The sequence below is a fragment of the Anas platyrhynchos genome, chromosome 5 (assembly GCF_047663525.1).
Source record: "Anas platyrhynchos isolate ZD024472 breed Pekin duck chromosome 5, IASCAAS_PekinDuck_T2T, whole genome shotgun sequence".
Taxonomy (NCBI): Eukaryota; Metazoa; Chordata; class Aves; order Anseriformes; family Anatidae; genus Anas; species Anas platyrhynchos.
This window is the reverse complement of record NC_092591.1, coordinates 40,772,814-40,800,001: the sequence shown is the minus strand read 5'-3', so window position 1 is coordinate 40,800,001 and position 27,188 is coordinate 40,772,814. Positions and strand designations below refer to the sequence as shown.

At 35.9% G+C, this 27,188-nt stretch overlaps 1 protein-coding gene across 4 annotated transcripts in view; it reads left to right on the top strand.

Annotated features, from left to right (window-relative positions):
• CDIN1 (CDAN1 interacting nuclease 1) overlaps positions 1-25,535 on the top strand; it is a 128,893-nt gene extending 103,358 nt beyond the window's left edge. For 2 of the 4 annotated variants that reach the window (XM_027457663.3, XM_038179597.2), the window contains 2 exons: positions 18,946-19,096; positions 19,940-21,797. In XM_027457663.3, coding sequence (XP_027313464.1) covers positions 18,946-19,081 — 136 coding nt within the window. In that variant the 3' untranslated portion in view covers positions 19,082-19,096; positions 19,940-21,797. Of the gene's footprint in view, positions 1-18,945; positions 19,398-19,939; positions 21,798-22,413 lie in introns of those variants that run through there. The other 2 variants (XR_005266066.2, XM_038179598.2) reach the window with 2 other exon arrangements.
• Positions 25,536-27,188: the final 1,653 nt, after the last annotated feature.

The following is a 27,188-nucleotide window of genomic DNA, read 5'->3' as shown; positions in this document are numbered from 1 at the left end:
TCAGGTAAATCCCATGAAAGTATAATTTAAAACAGTCACATTTCGCTATAAGAAGGGCAGATTATTCCTGTTTATCCTATAATTTACCTTAACCAACTTAATAAGTGTGTACTTGTTTGTTTTTTTTGGTGGTGGTGGTGGTTTTGGGTTTTGTTTTTGTTTTTCAAATAAATATTATTTCCTTTAACTATTTTCCTTTAATTTAGTCAGAAGACTAAATGTATAATTTAGGAACCAAGAGTGGCGCACAGAGATGGTTGTAAAGTTACTTATCTCTCACTATATTTGCCTTATCAGGAGGTGAAAAAATTTGACTAAGATAAATTTAAAATAAGGAATCCTATCATGAGTATGCCCTCTCTCTCTCTCTCTCCTGTATATATGCATATGTATTCATGTGTATGTGCACGTATCTGTGACTGTGCTGTATTTTTATGTTACTACAGCAATAGTATAAATCATTAAGTTGGCTCTATCTCTGAGCTTATTGCCCAGGAATCTTTTCACATAAAGTTTATAAACAACTTTAAGTTAAAAGACAGGACAGTGAAGTTCGAAATATATACTGGGTTAAAATTGGCTGGCTGAAAATGTTTCATGTGTGGCTGATGATATGAAGCTTACATCAGTTTTGTGGGGTTCTTGCTTTGTTGTTGTTGTTGTTGTTTTCCCATTTTCCGCTTTTGGGGTTTGGGTTTTTGCAGTATATTTCTTATGTTTTTCCTATCCTTGCATTTCTGGAGGTCTAAAAGTCAATAGCCTTGTTTGTGGAAGACAAACTGCTAATAACGTTAATTTTTGGAGTCTTTTACCATTTCCTGTTGGCAGAGCAAACTTTCAGCCATTAAAGCAGAACTCTCAGTAGATACACGCTTGCCTGAGTGTATTAACAAAGATAAACGAGTACTAAAAATCTGATAAGCTTCATCAGACTGCAATGGAGATAAATTCATTAATGCCAAAACATTCATTTCGGTTATCAGATATAAAAATGACATATTTCTTTGATTTCTTATGGTATTCTTCTTTCCTATATTTAAAAATAATCATTGTCACTCCAGAAAATTTGTTTAGGAATTTTTTGTTGGCTGTTGGGAACGGTTTTGGACAGAGAACAAAGTTTTAGTAAGTTTCAACATTTCTGCTGTACAAGTCAAAGTGAAATGTCTGCTTTGGTTCAGTTTAGAATATATCAATTATTTGGGTGAACTTGAAATGTTTTCTTTCATGCAATTTTTAAGAAAGCAACAAGTGCAGTTCTGCATGGCACTGTATTTAATGTGAACTTTTGGGGCTCTGGAGCTCTTTTTTGACAGTACTTAATTAGAGTTGAGGAAGTCTAAACACATTCTTACATGTTAAAAGAAAGGAGGGGGCGATTTAACGCTGAAATATTTTTCAGCAAACTAGAATGAAAAATTTGAAAGTGTTTCAGTTTCATTTAAAAAATTACTAAATTTTAATGTTGAATCAAAATAGTTCCTTTGTCGTGGAAACTTCAGCTTTAAAACTTCAATTTCAATCTGATGTCGAATTGAATGTTGAAGGTTGAGTTTCCAGATGATGCTAAGGTAAAAGGTGGTGCAGCTAAAGCACTTTCCAACTCCTGTCCATCAGCAATACGCACAATCTGGTGCCTGGAGTTGACAATAACAACACAAATAATAATTTAATGGGAACATGCTCGATTCCAAGAGCATTCCAGTTAAAGCAGGATTTTCTTAGAAGTATTGTTTACTGGAGATCCACCTGAGATCACCAAATCACTGATAACAGTAACTACAAAGAGATATTTAATTTCCATCCCTGACTTCTTAATAAGACCAATAATCCTTAGATGTGATTAGCAATTTCTAATTGCTTTTTTTGTTTTGTTTTGTTCTGGAAGATGTTTGCTCCTTGCATTTATTGAATTTTTGGGAGTGCAGTACGAAGAAGCATTCGTTACCTACTGTTAAATCCGGAACTGACAAGACATGCATTGCAAATATAATTCATGATCGACTGTTATTTAGCAATTCTATATCATTTTGTTTGCATCTCATCCTGTTTCTTGTATTGATGTCAAGTTGTGATATAAAAGACAAATGGAGTTGCTGATCAATGACTAAATACATGCTGATATAATCAAAATGGCATAAGAACAGAGGATCCATTAAGTACAGATCATATGTATGCTGGAAATTAAATCCACAACTGTGAGATGCTTTAGTGTCAGGAGAGATTCCAGTGCATCTGTTTACCTTCCATTCATGTGAGGGAATCATGAATAAGATAGAATGCTTAAAAGTGGGGGAAAATCAGAAGTATTAGACGATGTTTCTAGAAAAGAGTAATGTTATGTTCATTAATATATATTCTACATTTTGAACTATTGCAAAAATTTCCTCTTTATCATGCTAACCACTTTGCCTTTCATATTTCATCCTGTGAAGTATCAGTTGACTCTCATTCCTTTAATGGGCAAAACATTATTTATGAGATGATAGATACATTTTCTTCATTTGTATTTGGAAGGTTCCTATCATACAGTCCAATGAATGACTGACTGGTCAATATTTCTTTATTTATATTTTACTGAAGTAATCAAGTCTGTCCCCCCATGTTTTGAAAAAGGACCACGTATATAAACAATTTCTTGTAGTGTTTGTGTGTGTTTGTGCATGTTCTTAAGTACTATGTTTAAAGATGCCTTTTTTATTAAAACGATAAAGACAGGGAATTATGAATTATTGGTTTATCCTTAATACAGCCAGTGAATTATGATATCTAGGCACAAAGTGGTAAGTAAAGATTTTTAGACTGATCTCTGAATTTCCTTGTAGCTGTGTTTTTTTCAGACTTCTAACAGTACACTAAGGTAATGGGCTAAGGGACTGTGGTTTAATATGGACTAATGCGCATGGCAGGGCTTTTACATTAGTGTTATTTCTTTTGATGCATTATAGTGAAATTGTATTTTAAAACCAGGCAAACTATTGATGCCTTTATTGAATAAAATAATTTATTATAGAAATATTTTAGTTTGTTGACATTTCATCATCATATAACAGTAAACACAATACACATTTCCCATAAGACTATTCTTGAGAGCCAAATATTTACCCTTTGCTTATTCGAAAGGTAGCATTGTAATAACTACTCTTCGAGTAAGTTTAAAAAAAATGCTTAAAGATGACCTTTTTAGCATATAGTAATAAGTGAGAATTATCTCAAAATAGTCAAGTTTGCTTAATAGTTCCAATTAATATTTTTAAAATTTACATTCAATTTTATAATTCATGGATTGTTTTTCTTTTTAGACATTGGACAAGCTAAACTGCCAGGATTACCTTTCTGGCACTATCTTAAAATCATGTATTTTTAATTCAACTAGAATGGCCAAAATATGCAAACAGTTAAAAGTACCTATTCCACTTACCTATGAGTTAGTCTAACACTGTAATTACTGAATGTTTTGATTCATCTGGAAGCATTACAATTTGCAAAAGGAAAACAGTTTTCAAAGTTATTGTAATGTTAAAAGTGAACTAAAATATTTATTGTAGATTAAAAGCTTTGTATGTAAATTCATTTATCTGATAAGACACTAAAATTGTTGAATTTGTTTCTCTTGGTTTCTGGAAACATTCTAAGGATAGATAATATTCCACTTAGCCCTATACATAAACTAAGACAAGGTGATTGCTTGTTCCCTATATAACTTATTTTAGACCATTTGTATTTTTTTAAATGGCCCAAAAATGATGTGTCATCATTTATCGTCTGTTTCTTTATTGACAGCCTTCGTTGCAAGTTTGTTAGTAAGTACCAGTTAATACTGAATGAGAACTGTGGCTTAATCGTCTACTTTTCACTTTTGGGATTTGTAAATGTCTAGATATCTCATACCACACCTTGACTTCACATATGTTTTTAGATTTTTTTCTTCACAAAGATTAATTCCACTCTGATCACATAATCTCTATTTTTTTCATCTCTCCTGTTTCTTGTATTATTTTTTGTTCAAATGTCCCCAAAATATGTTATATGAAAAGCACCCTTGTTAGAAGCAGTAGGCAGAAGTAGATGGAGGTGGTTCTTTCTTCAGAGTTTGAATTCTGAAGCTTTAGAGCTCATCCTTCCAATAAACATTTGTGTTGTGTAAATGAGTGAACAGGGAAGACTAAGGAGTTGAGTGTATGCTGTTTGTTTTCTGGAATAGTTCCCCTCTTTTTTACTCATCCAGTTGGTAGCTGACTGTAAAGAAAATCACCACTACATGTGTCTGTAATTCAATTTTAGACATGCTGAAGCATAAATTCACTAGCTATACAAACACAAACTTAAGAACTGTAATAAAGTATTTAAAGTGTAATAAAACGTGGGTTTTTTTTTTTTGCTGTCACATTTGATTCAGTTGCTATTGCTTTGTTCAGTTTTACTGTTAAATAAAGCTCTATTTGTACGCCAAAGTGTTCATCCCTATTCAGCCATTTTTACCGTGGGCAGGTTTGTTGTATGTGGCAGGTCTTGCATCATATTCAGTAAGCAGGCAGGCCGCCTGTCACACTTACCCCTGGCAGGAGCTTGTTCTACAGGTAAAATTTATCCACTGAGAATTTGATGCCATCACTTATCTATAGATTTGCTTCGTGCTTTGTGAATGGCTGTATCCATGTGGAGTACAGTTCTGCAGACAGGTCAGGGCAAGAGGTGTCCACATGGTCCCAGGAACCTTTCATGGGCTGTGTACATCAGCACCAGAACCGTAAGAGGAATCCAGAAATGGCTTTGAAAAAGCAGCAGTGTGTGTGAGTGGTATGGGTATTACTTACAGATAATAAAACACTGCTTCCTTGAACACTAGCACAGGGGACAGTGAAGTAGCTATTACTGAGATTTCTAAGCTTTGGTGGTTGTTTACATTTCTTTCTACGTATACTTGGTCACTTTGCTCTAGGTATAAGGATTAGACAAGAGTAACCTGGGTAACACTGAAACAGAAGTGCTTGAGTTAGGTTACGTATGTGTTGTAAAAGCAAAGAGAGAAATTAGAAAAGTATTTATTTCTTCAATTTAAAAATTTTGTTTGTCTTTATGCATTTATCTAACAAGTCTAGAGAACCTTTGCAAGTTCAAGATGTTACCTTCGATAAAAATCAGTGCATTATTATTTATGAAGACTAAATTATTAAGCAATGTTTGTGGGCTGGGATTTCAGAGCAACTAAACAAAGGTTCAGGTTCATACTGCTCATTTGAATAGGAGATTTCTTTTACTCCTATGTTTTTTAAAACTCCTCCTACATGTTGAAAGCCTTTCTGGTATCCCGTTTTATAAATGAGTATCATTTTATACAGGCATTCATCTTTGTTCCTCAGGTACGGAGAAAATATTTTGGTCTGTGTTTAATTTTATCAGCAGTGGTGATACCATTTATAGTTGCTTGGGAAAATACTTTGTTTATTACATTCATGTACTACGTTTAGGAGTGTGTAAGATTTTCTCATGATCTAGGCCCCGGCTATCATAAACACCATGTCTTGTAATCCATTTCTTAAACATACTGAGATTGGTTTTTAAAGCATTTGAAGCATTTAAGTCCCACTGCCCTACCTCGGAGGTTGTTCTAGACCCAGAGCATTGACCCCCTGGATGTGCTGGTAGAGAATAATTACACGACTTCTCTGCAAAGGCTGAATTCACGTTGCCTTTCCTGTGACAAACTGTTTGTTTCCCTGGACATTGCAGTAGCCATGCTCTGTATCTGGCAGTTACGGGTCATCTTTCTTTTCCCTGACTGCAGATTCCAGATGAGTGCTAAGCAAGTCTTTAAGCAGATGCAATGCTTCTAGAATTTTACTGAAAATATCTCTCCCAGCACTTCATAGGATTATTTTTCCATAGCTGCATCACTTTGCATTACTACTGATCAACTGTTACACAGATTGATTCCTTCTTCCTGAAGGAATGCAAAGGGAAATATCATTTCTTTATTGTGGTCTGTATATCTGTAGGTTTGAAAAGTACTGCAGCAGTATTTCTAGCATGTTACTGTTATAGTGCAGATCACGTACAAAAGTCAGAAATATTACAGAATTACCACTGGTAAAAAAATGTAGATAATGTGAACACTGGCTAAAAATGTTTGCTTTGGTTTCTGGATCTTTCCTATTTAAAACAACAAACGTCCTGTGATTGGTCACGGCTGCCAGACATATTGAGAGCAGCAAGTCAAACGTTTTCCTCTACTGTCACCACATCTGCTGTTTTATTAAGTTTTGTTTATTATGTATTTACACAGTAACAATCCAAATATGGTATCCACTTTGGTTTGGTTTGGTTTTCTAAAAAGTGAAATACGGTTTGTCTTCCTCTAACGTAAATATTATGTAATCTCACAACTCCTGCAGTGTGTAAGCAAAGGTACTGTGCAAATGCACAATTGTCCTTAAATGCCCTCAAAAAAGTTTGCAAATCTATCAGGTATTATCCATCCTTATTTATAGGCAAGGACAGACTCTTGTGCAAAGTAAATTGAGGTAAAACCAATCGGCTTGTTTTATACGTTACCTATGTTACCTCACAGTACAGCACAAGAAAGTGTTACGATCCACTCAGTTATTTCATTTATTCCAGAAAGTCAAGTCACTTCAGTGTACGTATATATTAAAAGAAAAAAAATCACTCAGTACCACAAAGCTCTTTAAAGTCAGATTTCCATAAATTTGCACAGTACTAAATACTGGCAGCATTAAGCAAATGAGAGCAAATAAGTACATTAAAGTGGAAACATGACTTAAGCAAATAGAAGCTGTTTTGTACTGTTCTATACCATTTCTATCATTTCATTTGTGGTCTGACTTTTTAATTAAAGAATGGTTTCAAAGTGCCTATCGGTAATCAAGAAATTAAATATGAATTTTTTAATTCTTATTTTTGCTGGTTCAACTGGAATTATAGCTGTCTTCATCTCCTGAATTTACCATTATTCTGCAGTTGCCATAGTGAAATCAGGTAGGACAGGCAAAGCTCTACTCGCTCTTCTCTTTGAACTTCACTAAAAATAATGCTTAATCTATTGGTATGGCTTTAGAAATAGCTTTTAAAAATGTTAATGTGGATTTAGCAGTTGTGGAGAGGGAGAGATATACACAGGTCTCTAAGTGGAAGTCCTATTTACCCTTGGCAAAAATATAGTACCTGTGTGAGGAGCCCAAATTTTCCTCAACCAGGAAAGGAAAGAGAGGTTTGAGGAAAAGAATGTGTATGTCTGTGTCCATTTATACATCGTGCTGTCAGATGCTTCCTAGTGGTGCTTTTATGGGGGATGAAGGAGTAATAGGGGCAGCTGTTTGTTTTTTGGTTTTTGTTTTTTTTGACTGAGTAGCTGTGTTTTGTAACTGTAATAGTACCATAATAGTAATATTACCACATCATTTCAAGTGATAATTGGTTAGCGTGCATCTAGTAGCCTAATGGAGAGAGCTTTGTCATTAGAGAAATTTCAAGTAGCACAGACTTGGTGCTGAGAAGCTCCAAATCCCACTGTAGAATCATCTGATTTTTCAGGAAGGCGATGCCAGGCTTGCTGAGTGTGTTGTATTGGCTTATAGGAATATGTATTATCTACCGAAGGTGTACTGGTCTGTTGTGCACAGGCCTACCTCTAAGTCAATTCACTTATTTAAAACTTTGTACAAAAGTTATCTCAAGTGTAAAAGTACCAATTTATAAAAAGCATCGTGCCTCAAAGGCACACTAAGAGATTTTTCAGACCTCTAGTAGAAGTCAGGGTTTGGTATGGAGAGATCCTAGAAGTAGAAGGAAACGTGCAGTTGAAAGTGCCTAAATGCTCACTGACTGTCTAATTTAATTAGATGATCCAGTTGTTCTCCCTTTATTTATTCTCCCTGCTCATTTATTTTTCTAATTTTCTTTTTATTTATTTATTTATTTATTTATTTTTAGGTTAAAACTACAGCTAGCTTAACCAGACGGAAACTCCCTCTTTTGCAAGACCACTATAAACTGAGGGGACAGACAGGAAAAATATCTTAAGTGTCTTTCATGGCCTATATTGGGCTTCCATTACTCAGTTCAAGGAAGAGGTGTCATTCCCATTTTCAGCATACACAGTGTGCTCAGGTTGGACCAGCTGGAAGCCTTATGTCAGCACCTCTCCCTAACGCTGCTTTGTGGCTGTTCATGACAAATGGATGTGTGTGAAAGACAGCTTTCTCAGGAGGGTACTGCAAGAAAACAGCAACCACGGAACTTAGGAACCATTTTTAACCTCTATCCTCCATTATGTTTTGAATGTTTTGGCATCACAATCACATGCACAGAGAGAACAGAAAATAAGCAGTTTAAGAAGTAAACACGGAACAAAAGAATTGCTCAAAATTTTTGGCTGATAAAGGGGAGGAAAAGGCATCTAACCACAACAGATACTAATCATTTAATATACTTGCTCTGAGCTTTTCAGCAATGTGAGAACATAAAATTAAAAAAAAAAAAAAAAAAAAGGTAACTGGTGTGCTGAAAATTAGCCACGGCTCAGAGTGAATGAACCGAACATCAACACTGGTTGATGTTCGGTTGTTCTTGATGTTTCAAGCTGCTTACTTGCAATCTTAGTTTACTTGGGAGGGAAAAACTGTATTTCATTATTTTTCTTCTTGTTGTTGCTTTTCTATTAGTTTTGCTTTTGTCTTAAGAGGGGGAGCAGGAGGAGCAGGACTGAACAGGACTCAATCATTCATACTTTTTCTATTTATTTCATTTAAAGGGAATGCTAGTGCAATCTTTGATGCCCTTAAAAGACTGCAACAATTTTTCCCTTATAAAATACACTTCCTGTAAAGTAAAAAAGGGTAAGAAAAATAGTTACAGTGAAAAGATTATTGAAAACTAGAAGTTTTCAGTGCTTAATGGATTTTTTGCGTGCTTTATTAAAATGTTAAAAATATTTAACAGTGATGGTTACCAGACACCTAAACCAGCAATAACCAAGACAAATCCTTGTATTATACATAAAGTTAATATTGCAACATTTTGCATGAGTTTTATTTATAACTTACCCACTGATGACATTAGACTCCATTTTCAATACTGTGGCTTTTATGGTGTCATCCAATTGAACAGCACAGGTGTGTACATTATCCTGACCTTTCCGGGGGGGGGGGGGGGGGGCACGGGGAGGGAGTGTAGTCACTCTGAGCTTGTTTTGAACTTGTCTGAAAGGATTTTCCCATATTTAACACAATGACCTTGTGGCTATTGGGACAAAAACATTCACACCATCTTTGGGAAGAGCTAACACACAAATGCCATATATGGAGTAAGTGACTTGACACAAGATCAATCTAGCAATTGCATGGCAAAGATAAATAAAACATGGGAATACAGAGTCCAACTTCTTTTCCACTATTTTCAATGCATTCTTATAATTATATGAGGGAAGGTGTTCACACTCATGTTCATACTCATTTTATCATGTTGCAGACTTCTGGCTCAATTCTCATCAGACATTGGTAGTAATATGTCACTGTTATCTTGACAAATCTGCTATTGCTTCTAAACCTGAACAAGTGATAGTATTTTCCTCTGAATCTTCCTTCTTCTAGTCTCCCTTATAAGGCACTATATGTCTGTATAGTTTTCCTGTGAGCAGTATTTCTTATTTTAATGGTGAGCCAAAAAGGTTCAGTGTGTAGTAAGCAAAGTTAAAATTAATTTGTTTCTAGGGTTGGTATATACTAAGTAAGAATAAATAACTTGTAAATAAATCTAAATAGCATTGTGATTTTTTTTCAGAAGGTGATAAGGTTTCACAGTAGAGCTGTGATTGGCTGATAGATACATAAAAAGTCTGTGTGTATGCATGTATATGTACGTATATATGTTAAGTGAAAAAGAAGGCAAAAAGCTGCTCCTTTTGGAAAAGGTGGGAAATAATCCCCAGTTATGCACCAGTTTGAGTTAATAACAAATGTAATAATTCTACAAAAAGCCTTGATGGTGTCCTGAAGTCTCTGGATATTTTTTTTTTTTTTGAAAGAAAGAGAGACTGGATATTTTGCAGGTGACAAGTTGCTACAAAAGATTTACGTATCTCAGGATGCATGTTTTCCAAATAACTAAAAATTAAGTTATTTTTAAATGTGAAATGAGGCAGGGCCAACTTGGGTTGTACAGACACTGGTTTTAACGTATTAACTCAGAAGGGCCCAGGGCATTAGAACTGATATATTCATAACAAAGAGCGTCAGTGCCAGGCACAACTAAAATTTGCTAGCAGATTCCAAAGGAGGCAAAGAGTATTTTTATTTTCCACATCGGTGGAGGTGTTTGCTTTCCTTCTGGCTGGAGATGAGGTGCCACAACAACGGGTAGCAAATGTAGCATTTTGTTCTTCATCTGTTCCCTGCTTAATACAGATAGGTGACTTACACTTCCAGAGACAGTAAATTTAAGTACAGCATCACACATAAAATATTTCTGCCTGTCAATTACACACAATGATGTGTTTGGCAGTTAAACTGCTAAGCAGCATTGTCTGAAGATACTCAGTGTGATTTACTATCCAGTCTTGGACTAATTCTCTGATCTGGGAAGTTGGAAGCGCAGATGAGTTGTCCTCCATTTGTTAATTCATCTGTTACATCGTTTGTTTTATTGTATATTTGTGTATAAGAATTCTGAGATAAAGAATTGTCTAATAATTCATTCAAAATGTTGAGGTATCTTTAATGCTGGTTCCAAGATTTATACTGAGCAAATGGTAAATACAGGTATACAGTGCATTTATTTATCAACATTTTTGCGATCAAAATTTGCTGAACAACTTTTCCAATTAGCATGGTTCCATTTTACAGTACTTATTAAACAAAAATAAATTTCTGTGAGAGCAGTCCTGCATCCCCTCTTAAATGCACTTTTGGCATATCCTATCGCTCTGGCAAGCACTGTCACCAGATAAACACCTGCACAGAAAGAAAGGATTTCTGCAAACTAGGAGGCACTCACAGATTATTCAGATATCATCTTGCACTGGCCTTCGGATGGCCTGTTACTTCCAGCCCTAAAAATAAACAACTATTAATCACCTAATGGCAACATGAGTTGACCAGCACTTATGGCTGCCTGGACCTCAATCTAACTCTACTCAAAAGCTTTTCTCATGTTTTCTGTCACCCAGGATAAGAGGTAGTTTGCAGCCAAGCATTCCTTTGAGAGGACTGCTCTGAGTTTAACAAAACGTTTCAAATAACCTCAGTAACTCCTCTCAACCTAAAGCTTAAAAGATGTAGAGTCAAACAATAGCAGCCTCACATCAGCAGTCTCTGTAGAGGGAACTAATAGGGATAAGGTTTTCACAGAGAAACAGTAACAAGCAAGTACCTCAGAAAGCACCATTTCTTGCCTGGGTTTACTCAGAAAGTGATGCTTACAAAGACAATATATGGAAGATCTTTTTCTTCACACCCTTTCAAAGGATAGCAATAATTTTGCAATGTTGAAACTGGTATATAGAAGTAGCACCACTTAACTAGAAGTTAAGCATGTTGTAGCATAGCATGTTGTAGGATGGAAAGGTATTGCTGCTTGAGTAAAACAAGTAGTTAGAGGGAACAGTTAGTTGGTATAGAATATCAGACTCTCACCATCAGAAGGGAATTTATCAAATTTCTGAAGAAAATGTAAAAAACTTTTTTCCTATTGTGCATTTCAGACTGAGATTTTTTTTTGGTTGAGATTCTTTTGCTTACTCCTTTGCCCATCATCCAGGGTGCCGTAAGCAATACAAAATCCTTATATTCCAGGGAAATTTGGACCTATCTATCTCCAAATTACCAGTAAGGTAGCTGGAATACTCTCTATTATCTCTAACTACTTTTAAGATAGATACTGGAACTAACTTCTCAGACAGCTAAAATGCATTGTTTTCCAAAATGCACGCCCAAGTGATCTCCATTAATGCTAGAGACAACTGTGACCATAATTTCCATCAAACAGTCAAGCACTACAAGGATTAACAATTTCTTTCCAAAGCACTGATACGAATATCATGGTAATTTTCACTACAACAGCCTAATCCTGCAACACAGGCATAAGGAGTACCTTACAGTCTCTCTTTACATCACAAAACCTTACTGACTGGTGTGCATCTAACCCATTTCAAAGATGCTGAGACTGAAAAAGATGTTCTACCTTAAGTACACACAGCCACTTAGAGAAATGAGCATCTCAAAGACTAATAAACAACAAAATATTATGTTTCAAAGAAGTTAGGACATAAACCAACAAAAATTGAAAAATTCAAAGTTCCGTCAAGGCTTAATGAAGAGCTGCCTTAAGCTCTTCACTTAGAAAGCCTTGATCCTTGTAAATCAGTGTAACCTTAATGTTATTTAATCATAGCTTTTTAAAGTTAATTTCCATGAGAACTATATTTAAAAAAACCCTAACTTGTCATTGAGGATTATAAAAATCCTTTATTTGCCTGGAGAACAGTACTCAGATCTGAATGAATAAGTGTAAGTGGATAATGTGTTTCGACAGTTTGTTTATTAAAAATGTATTATGTAGCTAAAAGTTATATTGTATTTATAATATTTTAATGACAGTGCCTTGCACAGTTTTTGGTGCATTCTATTAATACACATTTAAAAGTTGCGCTATGCAAAATTCTAAAATATTTTAAATGGTCTCTTATCTCCATATAAATATCACTTGATTTGTTTTTATTTCTCCAAATGCCAAGAGCAATTAAATCATATTATAAGCCTGATGAAATGCTGCTCTTTGATTGATGCTTTAACAGCCTCACTGAAGAGAGAAAGACTAGTGTAAACCAGAGTAAGCTGGTATAAAAAAAGCTCATTAAAATTTAATTGTATCCAATAGAGGTGTGACTACAGAGACAGAGTCCTGATACTAGTTTCTGTCTATCTTTTTTCACCTGACAACTCCAGCATTCCACATCAACTGAGTATCACATCAATACCTGGCATTCAAGGAAATGCTTACCTTTCTCAGCCCACAAAAAAAAATCCATTTTTGAGTCAAAACCTACTTGGGAGTTGAGGTCTCACAGAATATTAACAGACTTAAAATTTTTTCTTGTCTTCAGTAAAAATAAGATTTCACCCAACCACTGTCATAACATCAAATCTTAAAGCAGATTAGGTTTTACTTGCTTAATTTTACCTGAAGCAGCATAAACTGGATGCCTGGATCCCTGAGAAATAACACGCTGCTAACTTCTCTGTGTGGCACTTGATACATTGCTTGCTAGGGCCATGTACAAGTTTCCTATTATTTTTGAAAGTATGTGATGGGAACTTGCTAAACTTTTTCTTGAGATATGTTCACCAGCTAAATATGTTTTTGTACAGCTACTGCTACAGGTAGACAATATCAAGTAGCTTAAGGGAGTTTGGGAACAAAAATGTTGTTGCCTTCTGAGGTTACAAGTTAAGGACCAGATTTTTTAAGCAAAAAATATCTTTCAGTTATTTGATTTTACTAAGCATTGGAATTTTTTTCTTTGTTTCGACCGGATGTGGTGAAGTCAGAAGTAAGTATCTGTATGATACCTTGAAGGCATGTTTTATTTAAGTCATAGAGTGTGCCACTGGTTCACAAACAAAACTGAAATGTGGAGGATTTAAAAAGTGAAAGGGGTAATAAAAAAAGTTATCTTTAAATTGCATTCAGAGTTTTTAAGGATGCACTTCCTTTATGCACAAGTACCTTAAATTGATTTAAGCCTCTATATAAATGAACAATAGTAGAAATAGCTTGTTACAAATTAATCTGAACTAGGCTTGCTGTAGCTGTTAAAATGGAAAATTTCTTGCTAATCAAAGTCAGTTTCTGAGCAGTGGCTATTAAACATTTGCCAAGATATATAACACTGTGTCATCAGCAGTAGTAAACTGGTCTAGACATAAGGAAGTTGGCTGACTGATGCCAATTGACCTTACTTGAAAATGTGGTCTGCAGTTGTTGCTTACCAGCCTCACTCTGCCAATAGCCAGTTCCCTCCACTGACATAAATAAGACTTCTACAAGTACCCAAAATAAAGCTTGACCCCTTAAAAAGTAAACGATATCGTAGATTTTTATGTTTATACCTATGGGGTTTATTAATACTAGTAGTAAAACCACTTTACTCACAACTGTGATTCTCAAGAACTGTATTAAATTGATTTAGAATGTAATAATTTATTTCCAAATCATTGTAATTTCCATAGTGCAAGTTAGAATGCCCTAATCTGCTTGATATTTTAAAAATAAAATAAAGTAACAAAGCCAGATTTCCAGCTGGCACTGACAGTGATTTGACATTAACAAGTGAGAGACCAGAATACAGTCCTTCAAAGGTACATTCAGATGTGACCTTCATAATTAAAATCACCAGCCAGGTAGACTGCTATGCTTTCATTTAACAAGTACTTTGCTGAGTTTGTTAAAATATTTGCTTAGATGCATGTATATTAGAAATAATAATTCACATGCCAGCATTTCATTAAGAGAGTCTCTTGGAATTAGAATTATTTACATTGTTCTGAGATGCATATAACCCATTTATAACAAATAGAGTAAGAATAAATAAAGTGAACATTTATTTAGAAACAACTGCAAGATGTTTTACGTTTCTGCTCAGTATCGAGCAGTGTGTTGAAAATGCATTTTTCATAAAACCACATGCAAGGCTTTTTGATGGTGAAAAAATCAACTCCCAACAGCCACATGTCTAGGCAAAGCCTTAGAAGCTAGTAGACCCCACACAGACATTCCAGAAGAAAAGACATTACTAGAAAGTAGTTTCTCTTAAAGTGAAGTAGAATATGTGTGAGCCTACTAGGCCGCTTCAATAAATAAATAAAAGTCATTTTTTCTTTTCTAGTACAAAACTGGTTCAACTGGAGGGCAAGTTAAAGCCAGATTCACTTTTTACTTTTTTTTTTTTTTCTTATATGAAGATATGATTTATTATTATTTATTTATTTATTTTAAGAACAACAACCGTTTGGCTCTTTGTGCTCCAAACACACTTAGGTGTGTTAGGAGCACATTCAGGTTAGCTGACTTTTACCTTCCTGGCTGTTCATCATCTCTCTGTGAAACTCCTTTCCAGGAACAAAGGACAGCATCCCAGGTTTATCGATGTACAAATCTATACTCCTTTAGCTATGGGTCTCTTTCAAAATCAGTGTAATTAAACCAGTACAAAAGATTCTCTGAACACTCCTGAATTAGTGCAAGGCTAACTTATTTAGAGTAACATGATCAGACGTAAGTTCTAGCTAAAGTACTGAGCATGTAACTATATTCAAGCTATATTTTACTATCTCCAGCATCTAACTTAAATCCTTCAGTTTATTCTTCGAGAGACACTGTCTGCTACCCTTAGACTAAGTTTAATCTTCTGTATCAAGCCTAAATTAGGCTGCAGTTCCTTGGTAGCCTAAACTAATCCATGAGCCTTTGTGATTTGTCTTTCTTCTTGCTATGCCATGGGGTCATAAGTCTGTCTGCCTCCCTTTTGGCACTTCTGGCACTCTGACCTTGCAATGAAGTGCTGCTAGAGTGCCTTGGTTGCCTGGTACTCACAACTTCTCATGTCAAAACTAGACAATGACTGAAACAGGATTTTTGTAATGCTACCTACAATAATTGATTTTTAAGTAAAGTAATGCAACTAGTGTAGACAAGTTTTACTTGCTCTGTTTATTATATTCCAAAGGAAGACAGCATCTGTATTTATTGTTTGTTTGTTTCTATTTTTACTGCGCAAAACATGGAATTAAAATCTTAATTACCTTGATCTCACTTCAGCTAAAAGAAAAGGCCATGTAGTTCAAAAAGCAATAGTTTCCCTGGAATAGGTAGAACTACAGGTTTTTATAACCTGTCCCTCTGAGTTTTTCATGATAAGAACTAAAGACTTCGGAAAGGAGGGGGAGGGGGGAGTTAAACACCTAGTTAGGGGGTTTACAATTTGTCTGAGCAAGAGCGAAATCCGCAGCCAGTTACATACATTATAAGCTTGCTTTTTCATTTTAAACTTAAACCTCCTTCAAACAGCATGTCTTCCTCATGAAATGAGACAACCTGGCCTGTATCGCATACAGTATCACTACAGCGTTAGAATCATTTGGTATGTTCAAAGGCTTTTTTCTCCTCGTTGCTACTAAATGAGTCCCCTTTCCATAGCAAAACAAAGTAAGCATTCCGTCATTTTAGTTTATTCTCCTGTAAACCAAAGTCACCAGTTTTTTACATGTTAAGACTAATGCAGAAATATTATTTTCATCTTTACAGTTTTCAGCACTGAAATTTGTTCATCGTGATGGCATATAGGCACTTTGGAAGGAGTCAAATTGAAAAGGGTAGTTCTTACTTATAGGTTACACTTCCCTACCTCATCCCCTTACACAAAAAGGTTGAGTGTCTTTTCAAATTAAGGCAGCAGTAATTAACCAGTGGCATTGTTTGTGATTTGCCAACTCTGGGCGTTAATGAGAGAGAAATTAGCACTTAGCAGCAGGAGTTCCTGATCCTCAGTGGCAAATACTTAATGTGCCAACAAGTTAATTTCGGTCTTAAGTACTCCACTTAAGTGTTTTTAAACAAAAGTATGGCATGTTTTTTATGTGATCGTACATATGCTCCTTGTGATATAAAGGTATAATAGAAGGAATGATACAATACAGTGAAAAAGTGCTACAGGCAGCACAGGGCAAATACTAACACAGTGAAAAGCAGGACTGATCTATGCATTCATGCTAAAGATGTAGTTGCTTCTGCAATTAGCAGCATGCAGTGTGCCTGAATATATAATTTATCATCAAATCTGGCATTTCTGAACTTTTTTTTAAGCAAACGATATTCCTAAAAGTCTGATTTTATGAGTAGTGATGATAAGACAGAAAGGCATAACCTTTTTAAGGAGTCTTAAAATGTTAATTTTATTAGAGATTGTAAGTTCAAATATGTAACAAATAACCTAAGCACGGTGCTCCATGCATTTTATGGTGGCTAAGGGATTCAGGCTGCCTCGCGGAGCAAAATGAGCCCCTTAAAACTAGGGCTGAGCAGCTGCTCATTAGCATCAAGTTTTTTACCAGGTAAACACACTACTGAGCAAGTACTCATGTATTTTTCATTGATTCTGCCCTGCATGAAATAGTGCAATAGAAACTTAAGGATCTGTAACATGTGGAGATTACTGCTTTTAAAATAACATTGGTTAATACATAAGTACATCCCCCCTAGCTCCTTGTTGCTGCACTGTCCACATGAACCTCAAGAAGTGGGAATGGAGACAGGTCCTTAGAGGCAGTTGTTGGCCGGCCAGAGAAAACTTAGGAGCCATTTTTTAGTCTGTGCTTGCTTCCATACTAAACATGTTGGAATATGCTAGTTAGTGCATCTGGATGTGTCACCAGTTTAACCTTTCTACTTTCAAATGGCATCTTTCAGTTTCAGAAATCCCTTTTGCCAAGGCAGCCTCAGCTATGCGGAGGGGTAATTTACTCAGCCACTAAATTGCAGCCTCTTCTAAGTTGGAGAGCAGTAGCCATAAACCAAAATGTTACAACACTATGCAGCAGTTTTGGGTAAAAGACTACCATATCTAATTGAAACGGCAGGAGGAAGCCACAGGGGTTTCTTCCTCCTTTGATGCCTGTTCTATTACATGAGCACATCAAATAGAGTTTTTCCTCCATTGTTGGAAAGAAACCACCCTAATGAAGCCAGTCTGGCACTGTCCACAGTTTTGAGTGCTTGCATTGTCTGTCGAGTAGACATTTAGGTTACTGTGCATCCCCCCAGTGCATTTTTATTATAATTAAACATTAACAAAAACTGGCTACCATATTGGTTGAGTACTCAGCACAGCTCTGCATATAAACCATTACATGACATTCTATTGAACTTTTTCTTGTACAGACGGTATCTAACAGCTCATCCTGCACTGTTGTTTTTGGCAAGTTCACTACAGCATATAATAAATCAAGGAAAGAAAAAGCTTTTTGGCCTAATGTTGTACAGACTGCTGTAATGCTAGACTACAGAAAGCAGTTCTGTTTTTAGACATCCTTTTACTAACCCAACATTCATAATTTATGATTTCACTGTAAAATTCCTGCAACACTACACCAAAAGTAATGCTGCCCTTTAATTAAGTGCTCTCAGTAGGAAAAACGTGAAACTGATGTGCAAAACATATCGCAGTACACAGTGATTGATAGTGATTACTTCTTTATGAACCCAGCCTGAAGGTCTGAACTTCCTGATGGGTAAAATAGTCCACAGGGCTACTTCCTGAGATTGCCTAGTGGGGATCAGTCAGAGCTAGTAATATCTGAGGAATTCCTCGGGCATATTTCAGAGACGTTACAGCAGAAACTTTCTGTTTCTTTACAAATTCTGCTTTACACTAATAATTACCTGAACAGCAATTCATCATAGAAGTTATATTTCAAGGATTCATTGCTGATTTTTGTGGTACTGCAATTTCCATGAACTGGGACTTGCATCAACCTCTTTATTTCTAATGCCTACATGTCCAACTCTGAAAAAGCTGAGTGCATGGCAAGAGAAACTTCTGTATGTGTCAAAGTTACTAAATGTTATTTAAGACACTGGTCTGTTTTTACTGTTATGGGCAGGCTATTCAAAGAAAAAAAAAAAAAAAGAAAAAAAAAGACTAATGTAGGTTGCTTGAGTCTCTAACTAGGATTTTTATTAATGGAATGTGGCATTAATGATATATATCAATTCCACACTGATTAAAATTTGCAAATTAAATGGAGGTCAAATACACTCTCAAATTTGGTAGTGAAATTAACAGAAGATTTACTTGTGTTGGAATTGCAGAGGTGGGAAATTACACTCCACCTGGCACAACCACATAGATTCATTTTCCTTTTTTCTTGATAGATTTGGCCCTGGATTAGTGATCTACTGGTATGGATTTATTGAAGAGCTGGACTGCCATCGTGAACGTGGTATCCTGCTAAAAGACTGCTTTCCTACTGACATTGTGACTCTGCGACACAGCATGGCTCAACGCTGATGGTGGGAGGAAGAGGTAAATCCGGAAGCAATTTTACTTTCCTGCAGTGTAAACTAATAGCAGCATCTGCCCTGAACTTCAGCTGAACTCCTGCTGCCCGTGCTTATGCTACTGCCTCTTTACACAAACATATCAAGAGTTTCTGTTTTGCTTCAGACCTCTGTTGTGATCAGCCAAAAAAGACAGACACAACCCACTCATTATCAGCATTTCTGTCTCTGTCAAACAGAGAGTTCCTAGATACTCATAATCTTTCTTCCTTCCGGATGGCTTCTTCAAGCATTCTAAACAAAGAAAACAGTGTAGAGGATGAAAGGTACAACTTTTAGATCTCATTCCTGTTTCAGAGTCACCTTTAAAAATAAGGGACTTCATGGTTTCACTCACAAGTTTATTCAGTGTTAGTGATCTGGCTGGAACACCTACACCAGGGTGGAAAACTGGTAAAGGCTGTTATTCAGGGGCTTAAAACAATACAGTGCATAGCTCATAAAGCCCAACTGTTGGGACAGGATCATGTAACTTCTGGCTCTTACAGTAAAAAGCCAGATTTTGAGAGAATAATTAGTGTGTGTTTCCTTGCTGTCTTATTGCTTTAAAAAAATGAATCCCAAGATAACTATTAAAAAAATAACTAGAGCTAAGGGATTCTTAGGGAGTGGAAGTGAAAAGCAAGGATTCATTTTATGCATATGAGCCTGTGAACACTGCAGTACATATTCATGTTTTTTTTTTTTATAAAAAGCTTAATGATGCCAAAATAACTTGTGTTTTGTCTTCCCTTTTCTCTCTCCCCGCCCAAGAATCCATACCTAGGAGTTGTTCTCTTAAGTAATGAATCTGTCTTAACCCCTGCAGGTACTGTAACATGCAATTTTCTGGTATATTGAAGTCTAGAAGAACAATATGCAGGGGCTCTCCATGTGGATTACTTTTGAAGAAGATTATCTTGCTGGTGTTCAAGAAGTGGAGTAGAAAAAAAATAAAACAGTGCTTCTTATGGGACAGATAAAGTATGCAAGTGGGCTAAAGTTTCCCGAGTACTCATGTATTCTTGTAAGATAGTTATTTTTCTCAACCACCATGACTGGAAGTACACTGAAGTGGCCGTTAGCTCCCCTTGAAATTTTGAGGGGTTCAATCTCATCTTCTTTCTATACTCGGCACCACTCAGGGAGCAATATTCAGACTCAGTTTTGCTCTCTGAGTTAGAGATCTCTTAATAAATAGTGTCAAGTCCAGCAGCTGTTTTCATTACTCCTTTCTTTGCTAACAGACATTCAAGAAAGGACAAAATATTTTCAAAAGTCAGCAAGAGTTTGTCTGTATGTTCGCCACGTCCAGATTTCAAGAGCAGTTCAGCAGAGGTACAGATTCCATTGTGGAATTAGAGGTATATTAACAGTACCCTTAAAGCACAAGTTAGCAACCTCTTCCCTAAGGAAAAGGTCTTTAAAACATTACTGTGCATATTCATCATCTTTCAGTTGGTGATACTTTGTGCATCTGTATGATTTCAGAAATCACATGCACACTTTCTGCAGTCTCACCTTTGGTTTAAAGAAAGGATTTTTTTTTTTTTTTCAAATGAATGCGTAGTATTTTTATTTTGAATTTTTAGTTCTCGCTTTAATACTTTCTAGTTAGCTTTAAACAGAAGTTTATCACTTTGACAAATCTTTCATTATCTGGAAAAAAATATCTTTAATCTTTCAAGTGCTCTTTTCCTTGCTGAGAGACAAGCTAGTTTAGCCCCTCTACAGTGAGCAATTGGCATGTTGAGATTATTTGCTTGGTTTTGAATGTGTTCTAGTGAAAAGATTTATTAAAAAAAAAAAAAATCAAACACCTGCAACTCATTTATGTTCACTTATTTAAGGTACTGTACTTAGCTTATTTTAACTGACCAGCTTTATGGATCTGCACATAAAGATGCACAGAAACAATCTGTGAAGTGTACCTGCTTGATGCTACACAGAAGCTGCAGTTAGGGTGTTGCTGCCCCTAGGACTTTTAACTGTAGATTAGGTTAGTGGCATGTGTAAAATCAAAAAAAAAAAAGTAATAACTGAGTGTTATTGTAGGAGAAAATTCAGAAGTAATGGTTGTCTAAGTGAAATAGGTTTTAAGGGCAAACTGAATTTGTTTTAGCTAGTGCATATGCTTTCTGTTGTATGAAATCATTTAAATCAGCTTTTACATGATGCACTAATGCTGTTTTTTCTTTTTGAATAAATTAAATTTATCTGCACAGATGTTGAAAATTCTGCTCAACCTCCATCAAAGCTTTGCTTTATTTGTTTTTACATTAAACAAATTTATGTGGGGATACACAGATAAATCAGGTTAGGCTTGTATTTGTTTATTTATTCCTCTACCTAATGCTGTGACATAACAGGTTGGAAAGCAATACAGCTGTTCTTAATCAAAGTTTTGACCTCATCTTTATGTATATTGCCCCCTTTAAGAATCTTGGTATTAGAATGAAGTTGAAATAAGCCACAAAAATGTACATACTGTGCTAATTTAATTAAGTGTAATCAAGCAAGCCTTGCCACCACAAAAATTATGCTGTGTCAGTACTTTAAATGCTGAAAATGGAACATCATAAAAATTAGAACTACATTGTTATTCCAACTTGTATCTTGCCTCCTTTGTGTATTTTTTGTTTATCAGATGTAAACATTAACTTACGTATTAAAGAGGAGAGACTGTTTGCTTGTGGTTTTTGTGTTGTTGTTTGTTTGTTTGTTTGTTTTAAGCAATGCTGTAGCCATTAGAACCCTAACATTAAAGTCATATCCAGTTTTATGGAGTAATCTGTAGAGTGTGCTAATGAATTATGCCAAGCCAGAAAGCAGAAGTGTGCATAAAACTGAATGATGTTCTTACTGGCATATATAGACTTGCCAAGCATCTGCTCTTAGAAACACCATAATAAGGCCTGTTAGAAGCTTTAGAAATTGGTGCAATTGTGTTGAACATGGAAGTAAAACTTCGTTGTGTAAGAGTAACAACAATTGTTGCAGGGCACACTCTAGTGTACAACAGTCCAAACTAAGAAAACATTTTTAGCATTCCTGTATTCTGGGAGCTCATTATTAGCATGAATTGAACAATCTTTCTCTAAAGCCAGCTCAGAGCTGAACAAAACTTCTGATCTAAAGATGAAAAAAAAAAAAAAAAGGACTAAGTGTCTTCCTTGTCTTCCTGTGCTTACCTCACTACTTTTTATAATTATAATAGTATAGATAGTTCATAAATACTTTTTATCCGATTTTGTTGTACTTGCTTATTCAAAAATCTCATTCTTTTCTGGTGTTCACTTTCAGATTTCTCCACCACCTTCTGGGTTCTCTCTACCATCCAAGCTACTAGAGAAGACTATTCACAGCCCTTTCCATTTGCCTTTACTTCCTGCCCTTTTGATTTTCCATCTTGTTGAACTATTTCTCATTTATTTACTCAGTATCATTTACCCTTGTTTCCCCTTTGAAAAAAATCTATCCTATGTTTTCTACTGCCTGCTTCCATTTCTGCTAGTGTATCTGAGGAGTGCTGTTTTCAGTTCCACGTGTGTTAGGGCTGACCCACCATCTCAAGTAATTTTGCTTTTACTCTTAGGTGGTGGATTTTGATACTGCCCTCACATTTCCTTGCATATCCCCGTGGTGTAACACAGACACATGTGATGCTGTTCTGCATTCTCTTGGTCTGAACTATCATTTCAGGTCATTTCCACAGGCTGGGAATGTTGACAGCAGCGCTCTAATGCAGCTTAATTGTTCCTATCTAGCACAGAGTTGTACAAAGGACAGTAGGTAGTGCCTCTGTACTAGGACATGCAGGGCCTGTGTTAGGAATTTGACTGTTGAGACTGGCTTTCTGCAAGCACCTGCCAAGCTTGAGCAGTGCTTCTCTGAGAAGGTCTATGGAAGTCAAAGGTTTGGCTTCCCTCCTGTGACTAGCTCTAAAGGGAGAAGATGGCTAGCTCCCCATTTTTGAACCACAGTTCATCTGGCAAAAGCTCATACATCCTATAGGTTGTTCCTGTTTACATCTCTGCAAGGGTCAACAAAAAAAGTGCACAGAACTGAACTCTATTCTTCCTTTTACTCAAGCTTAAGTGGTCTCATTACTTACATAGCTTCTAAAGGGATCTTCTCAGTTAGATGGTGAATAGTGATTGAGGATCAGTTGTAAGAAACATGCTTTTGTTATTTGGGGAATGAGGTTGTAACTATGTTAAGACCAATGCTGCTCAAGTATTAATTTAATGTTATGGAATAAAATAGCAGGCTGCCTACAAAACCCCAATTCTAAGTCACAAAGGGCTATTTGTTGTGGATTTGCAGGTTATTCAGAAATAACCATTTTATTACTTTGACAAAAGAAGAAACCTCAAGGGCTTGCTCTTTACAGTTGTGTGATAGGAACTTCGAGTGTGCCTGTTGAAAAATGAGCTAGCTAACAATGGGAGCTTGGCAGCAACTTCACCATTTATAGAGAAACCGTCTATCTAGGACGATCTGTATAAAATAGACTTCGCTTAGGTTAGGGAAAGGTCACAAGTTACACAAAGTTTGGATAGTCTAAATGCGTTACTCAAAACTAACTCTCCTGTGTATAGTAAATATTATTTGAACCTGTATTATTAAGAACATGCCAGGATTCAAAAGATTAAATAAGGAAGATGTAATTATGAGCTAAATAATAAACAGAACAGTTTTAGTCCCCCTTGTGTTTTTCACTTTCCTGCTATTGTTTCATATGTGGCTGTTATACAAAGAGCAGCTTAGGTCAGCTACTATAAATTACGTTTCTCGTACAATAGTAATCTACTAAAATTATTTCAAAGCTGGATCAAAGAGCTTCAAAAGACTTTGTGAAAACTCTTCCACATAATAAAGAGACTTCATTTTGATGTCCTATTTTTATAAAGATTTTTCTTGATTTAGATTCCATCTTACAGTACTCAGCTAGCTGTGCTAATATTATGTTATTGGAACACACAAGATCTACATAATTCATTTGCAGCCTAAAATAAATGCAAAATTGTAATATTGAATAACCTCTTGTTAAATGCATTACCAGGTTTTTCAGGCTACATTTTCTAAGCTGACTTAAGTGAAGACTTATTATTAAAGAAAAAACAGGAAGATTTCATGTGAAATTTTATCTGACTTTCTTCCCTCTACAAACATAAAAATCACGTTTACAATGATAAGAATTTTTCACAATAGTGGCAGTAGTTCTGTTTAGCGGCTTTTAGCTGACATCATGTCCTCTAAGACATTAGTCTCCCCTGGACTTCCTCCCCTCACTCCTGGCTTTCACCTAACCTGAACAACTACATGTCATCTGCACAGATCCACAGATGTGGCATCGCGATGTCAAAACAAAATGAAATGTCAATGCAAGTGTATGGAGGCAAAGTAACAATATTGAAACCATGTCAGTGCACATCTACAGAGACCATGTTACTCTGTCACTGTGATTTTAGGAAGATCACTTTGAGATGTCAAAATGAAATGAAACTAAGTCAATTAGGTAATAACAATTGTGGTTCAGGGATTAATTGAGGGCCTAAGGTGAAGCCAGTGACCATTAACCCCAGCTAGTTATTAATTCTCAGAGAAATATCCTTGGCTAAGGTTATTCTCATTATGAGGCAGAGTTTCTCCCCTATATTGTGTAAATACTTTTTGCTGTAGCCTCAACCAGCAATAGCACAAAGGGCACTGAGGCATGTTAGTGATAAAGTTAAGTTTTGCTAGAAAGTGAATCCACCTAATACCTGGCAGAAACTTTTTTTTTTAAACATGAGTAATGACACAATGATTTAACTTGATGTCCAGTCTATGGACAGTCTGTCTATGAACAGGCAGATTTACAGTAATGTTTACCTCTAAGAACTTTCCTAACTTAAACAATAGGAACACAGAGAAGTATTAGTACAGAACAATACATTCATACAGCAACCACTGTTTGCATGGCACAAGCATTCATCAAAAAGCAGACGTGTAAAACAATCAAACAATTACAGAACTGTTCCAAACAATAATGTTATTAAATAATTATTTTTAGAAGTATTTTTAAAATTTAACAAGTAGCAAGTCAAGATCACAAACCATGCAAATTCAGGCTTCTAAAGTATACAGCTGTAGCATGAAGACATAAATGCATGATGTATTATGGTTGTAGAAAGGAGATGTTACATATCAATGAGATTCATACCTGGATCAATGCTTCCTAAGTACAACATGCTGTACAAACACATGCAAAGTCTCCCTAGGCTCTTGTCTTAAGGAGAGAAGACAAAGTAATATAATTGTTTTATTTTTATATATTTATAAATATTTATTGATTTCTTTATAAATATACTACTATGTATACTACTATATATTACTGTATGTAATTATTATTGCTACTAATAAAAATAAGCTACCCTCTCTTTCAAAAGTCTCATTTTATTTGTTTGCTTTTTTATAGGTGTTTTGGTAGAGATCTTCAGTAAAAGGCAACAACAGTACACTTATCCATATCTTATGGAATGGTATTCCATGTTTAAGTGTTGAGGAGAGTACAGAGACATTTCTGCAAGCTGACAAGTGACAGTGATGTTGACAGGGCATTGCACAGACAAGAGCTGCACCTTGAAAAGCCTGATCTAGACCCTGTGCAGAGCCAGCAGGTTTCAGAGCTGGAACTGTTGTTTTTGGGCTGTCTCCTGTGTAAAGCTGCATGGAAGTACTTCAGAAGTGTTATGAACATTTCTAAAAGCACTTTGGGGGTGCATGGTATATTACCAGAAAACAAAAATGGTGTAGAAACAGTCCACACAAAAAAATCCAGTATTTCCCTTTGTAGTTTTCTAATTTTTTTTTTTTTTTTTTTTGCTTTTCCATAACAAGCATTCACATCACACTCCCCATTTTGTGTTCTGCCTCAGCATGATAACTCCATAATGAATGGAAATAAATAAAAATGAGCTTAACCAGCCTCCTTTTCTGTGTGTTTGGCATTGTATTACATATAAATGAATAGATATGTTTAGAAGAAAAATGGTCTGGCTACCTATCTTGAAAATACAGTCTAGGTACAGTTGAATCTCAAGACACAGATCCATCCTTCCTGAGGCAAGACTGGCTATACAGATCAGTTTAAATGTCTAACCTGTTCTTAAAGAGACTCCAACAACGGAGATGCTTAGAAAAATTATGGGAATCCATTCCACTATCCATTTCTGGTTAGAAACACTGTCTTAACTAAATCTTTACATTTGCCATGCAGTTCCAGGCTCTCAATTATTGCAGTTGGTTTAATAATCTTCACAATCCTGTCATTGCTGACCCAATACTCAGCTTTACTGATTGCAGCTTCAGAGTTGGAGGCTCCAGTGCAGCCAAGGTTTCCTGTGCTTTCCTTTCACCCTAACCTTCATACAAGGTTTGCAGTAGGCAACCAAAGAGGTCAAGAGTTTTAAAAGATGGTTATGCTCCAGCAACCCACAGCCATAGGAAACAGCAACACTTTCTGGCTTGACAAGCAGATGTGTCATAGGAATCCACAACAGTGTCACAGACTGGGCTTTGTCTCCCATCTACCTAATCCACACTGTACTTAACTCAAAACAATCCTGCCCATTAATGCTATGCAAAGCAGTTTCATGTTCCTTGACTGGAGATAGTATTAGCTTTACTTGAGTAAGTACCTAACTAAAGACAGATAAAAAGATGAAGTCTCTCAGACTTGAACAGTGGGGAGTTTTAAACATGTCCCAGGTGAGGTATCTGGGAGCCTGGAAAACTAACACTGTAGAGTCTATTTAGGGGGAAAATACATTACCTCTTGTTATAGCGAGTCTTTAGTGTGCAGTTTACAGTCCTCCCATCCCCACTTTACAAGCTGCACATCTCTTCCCTTCGTTGTTTAGTTACTCAGGCACAGAAACTTTTTTATACCTGGCATTCAGTTTGCAAGAGCTCTGTCATGAATGTTCACCAGACAGAGCTGGATTTCTTTTACCCCACCAGACAGAGCTGGATTTCTTTTACCCTCACTCCTCTCTGCCCCCAAACAGTGTGCAAGGGCCTACAAGTCTGTT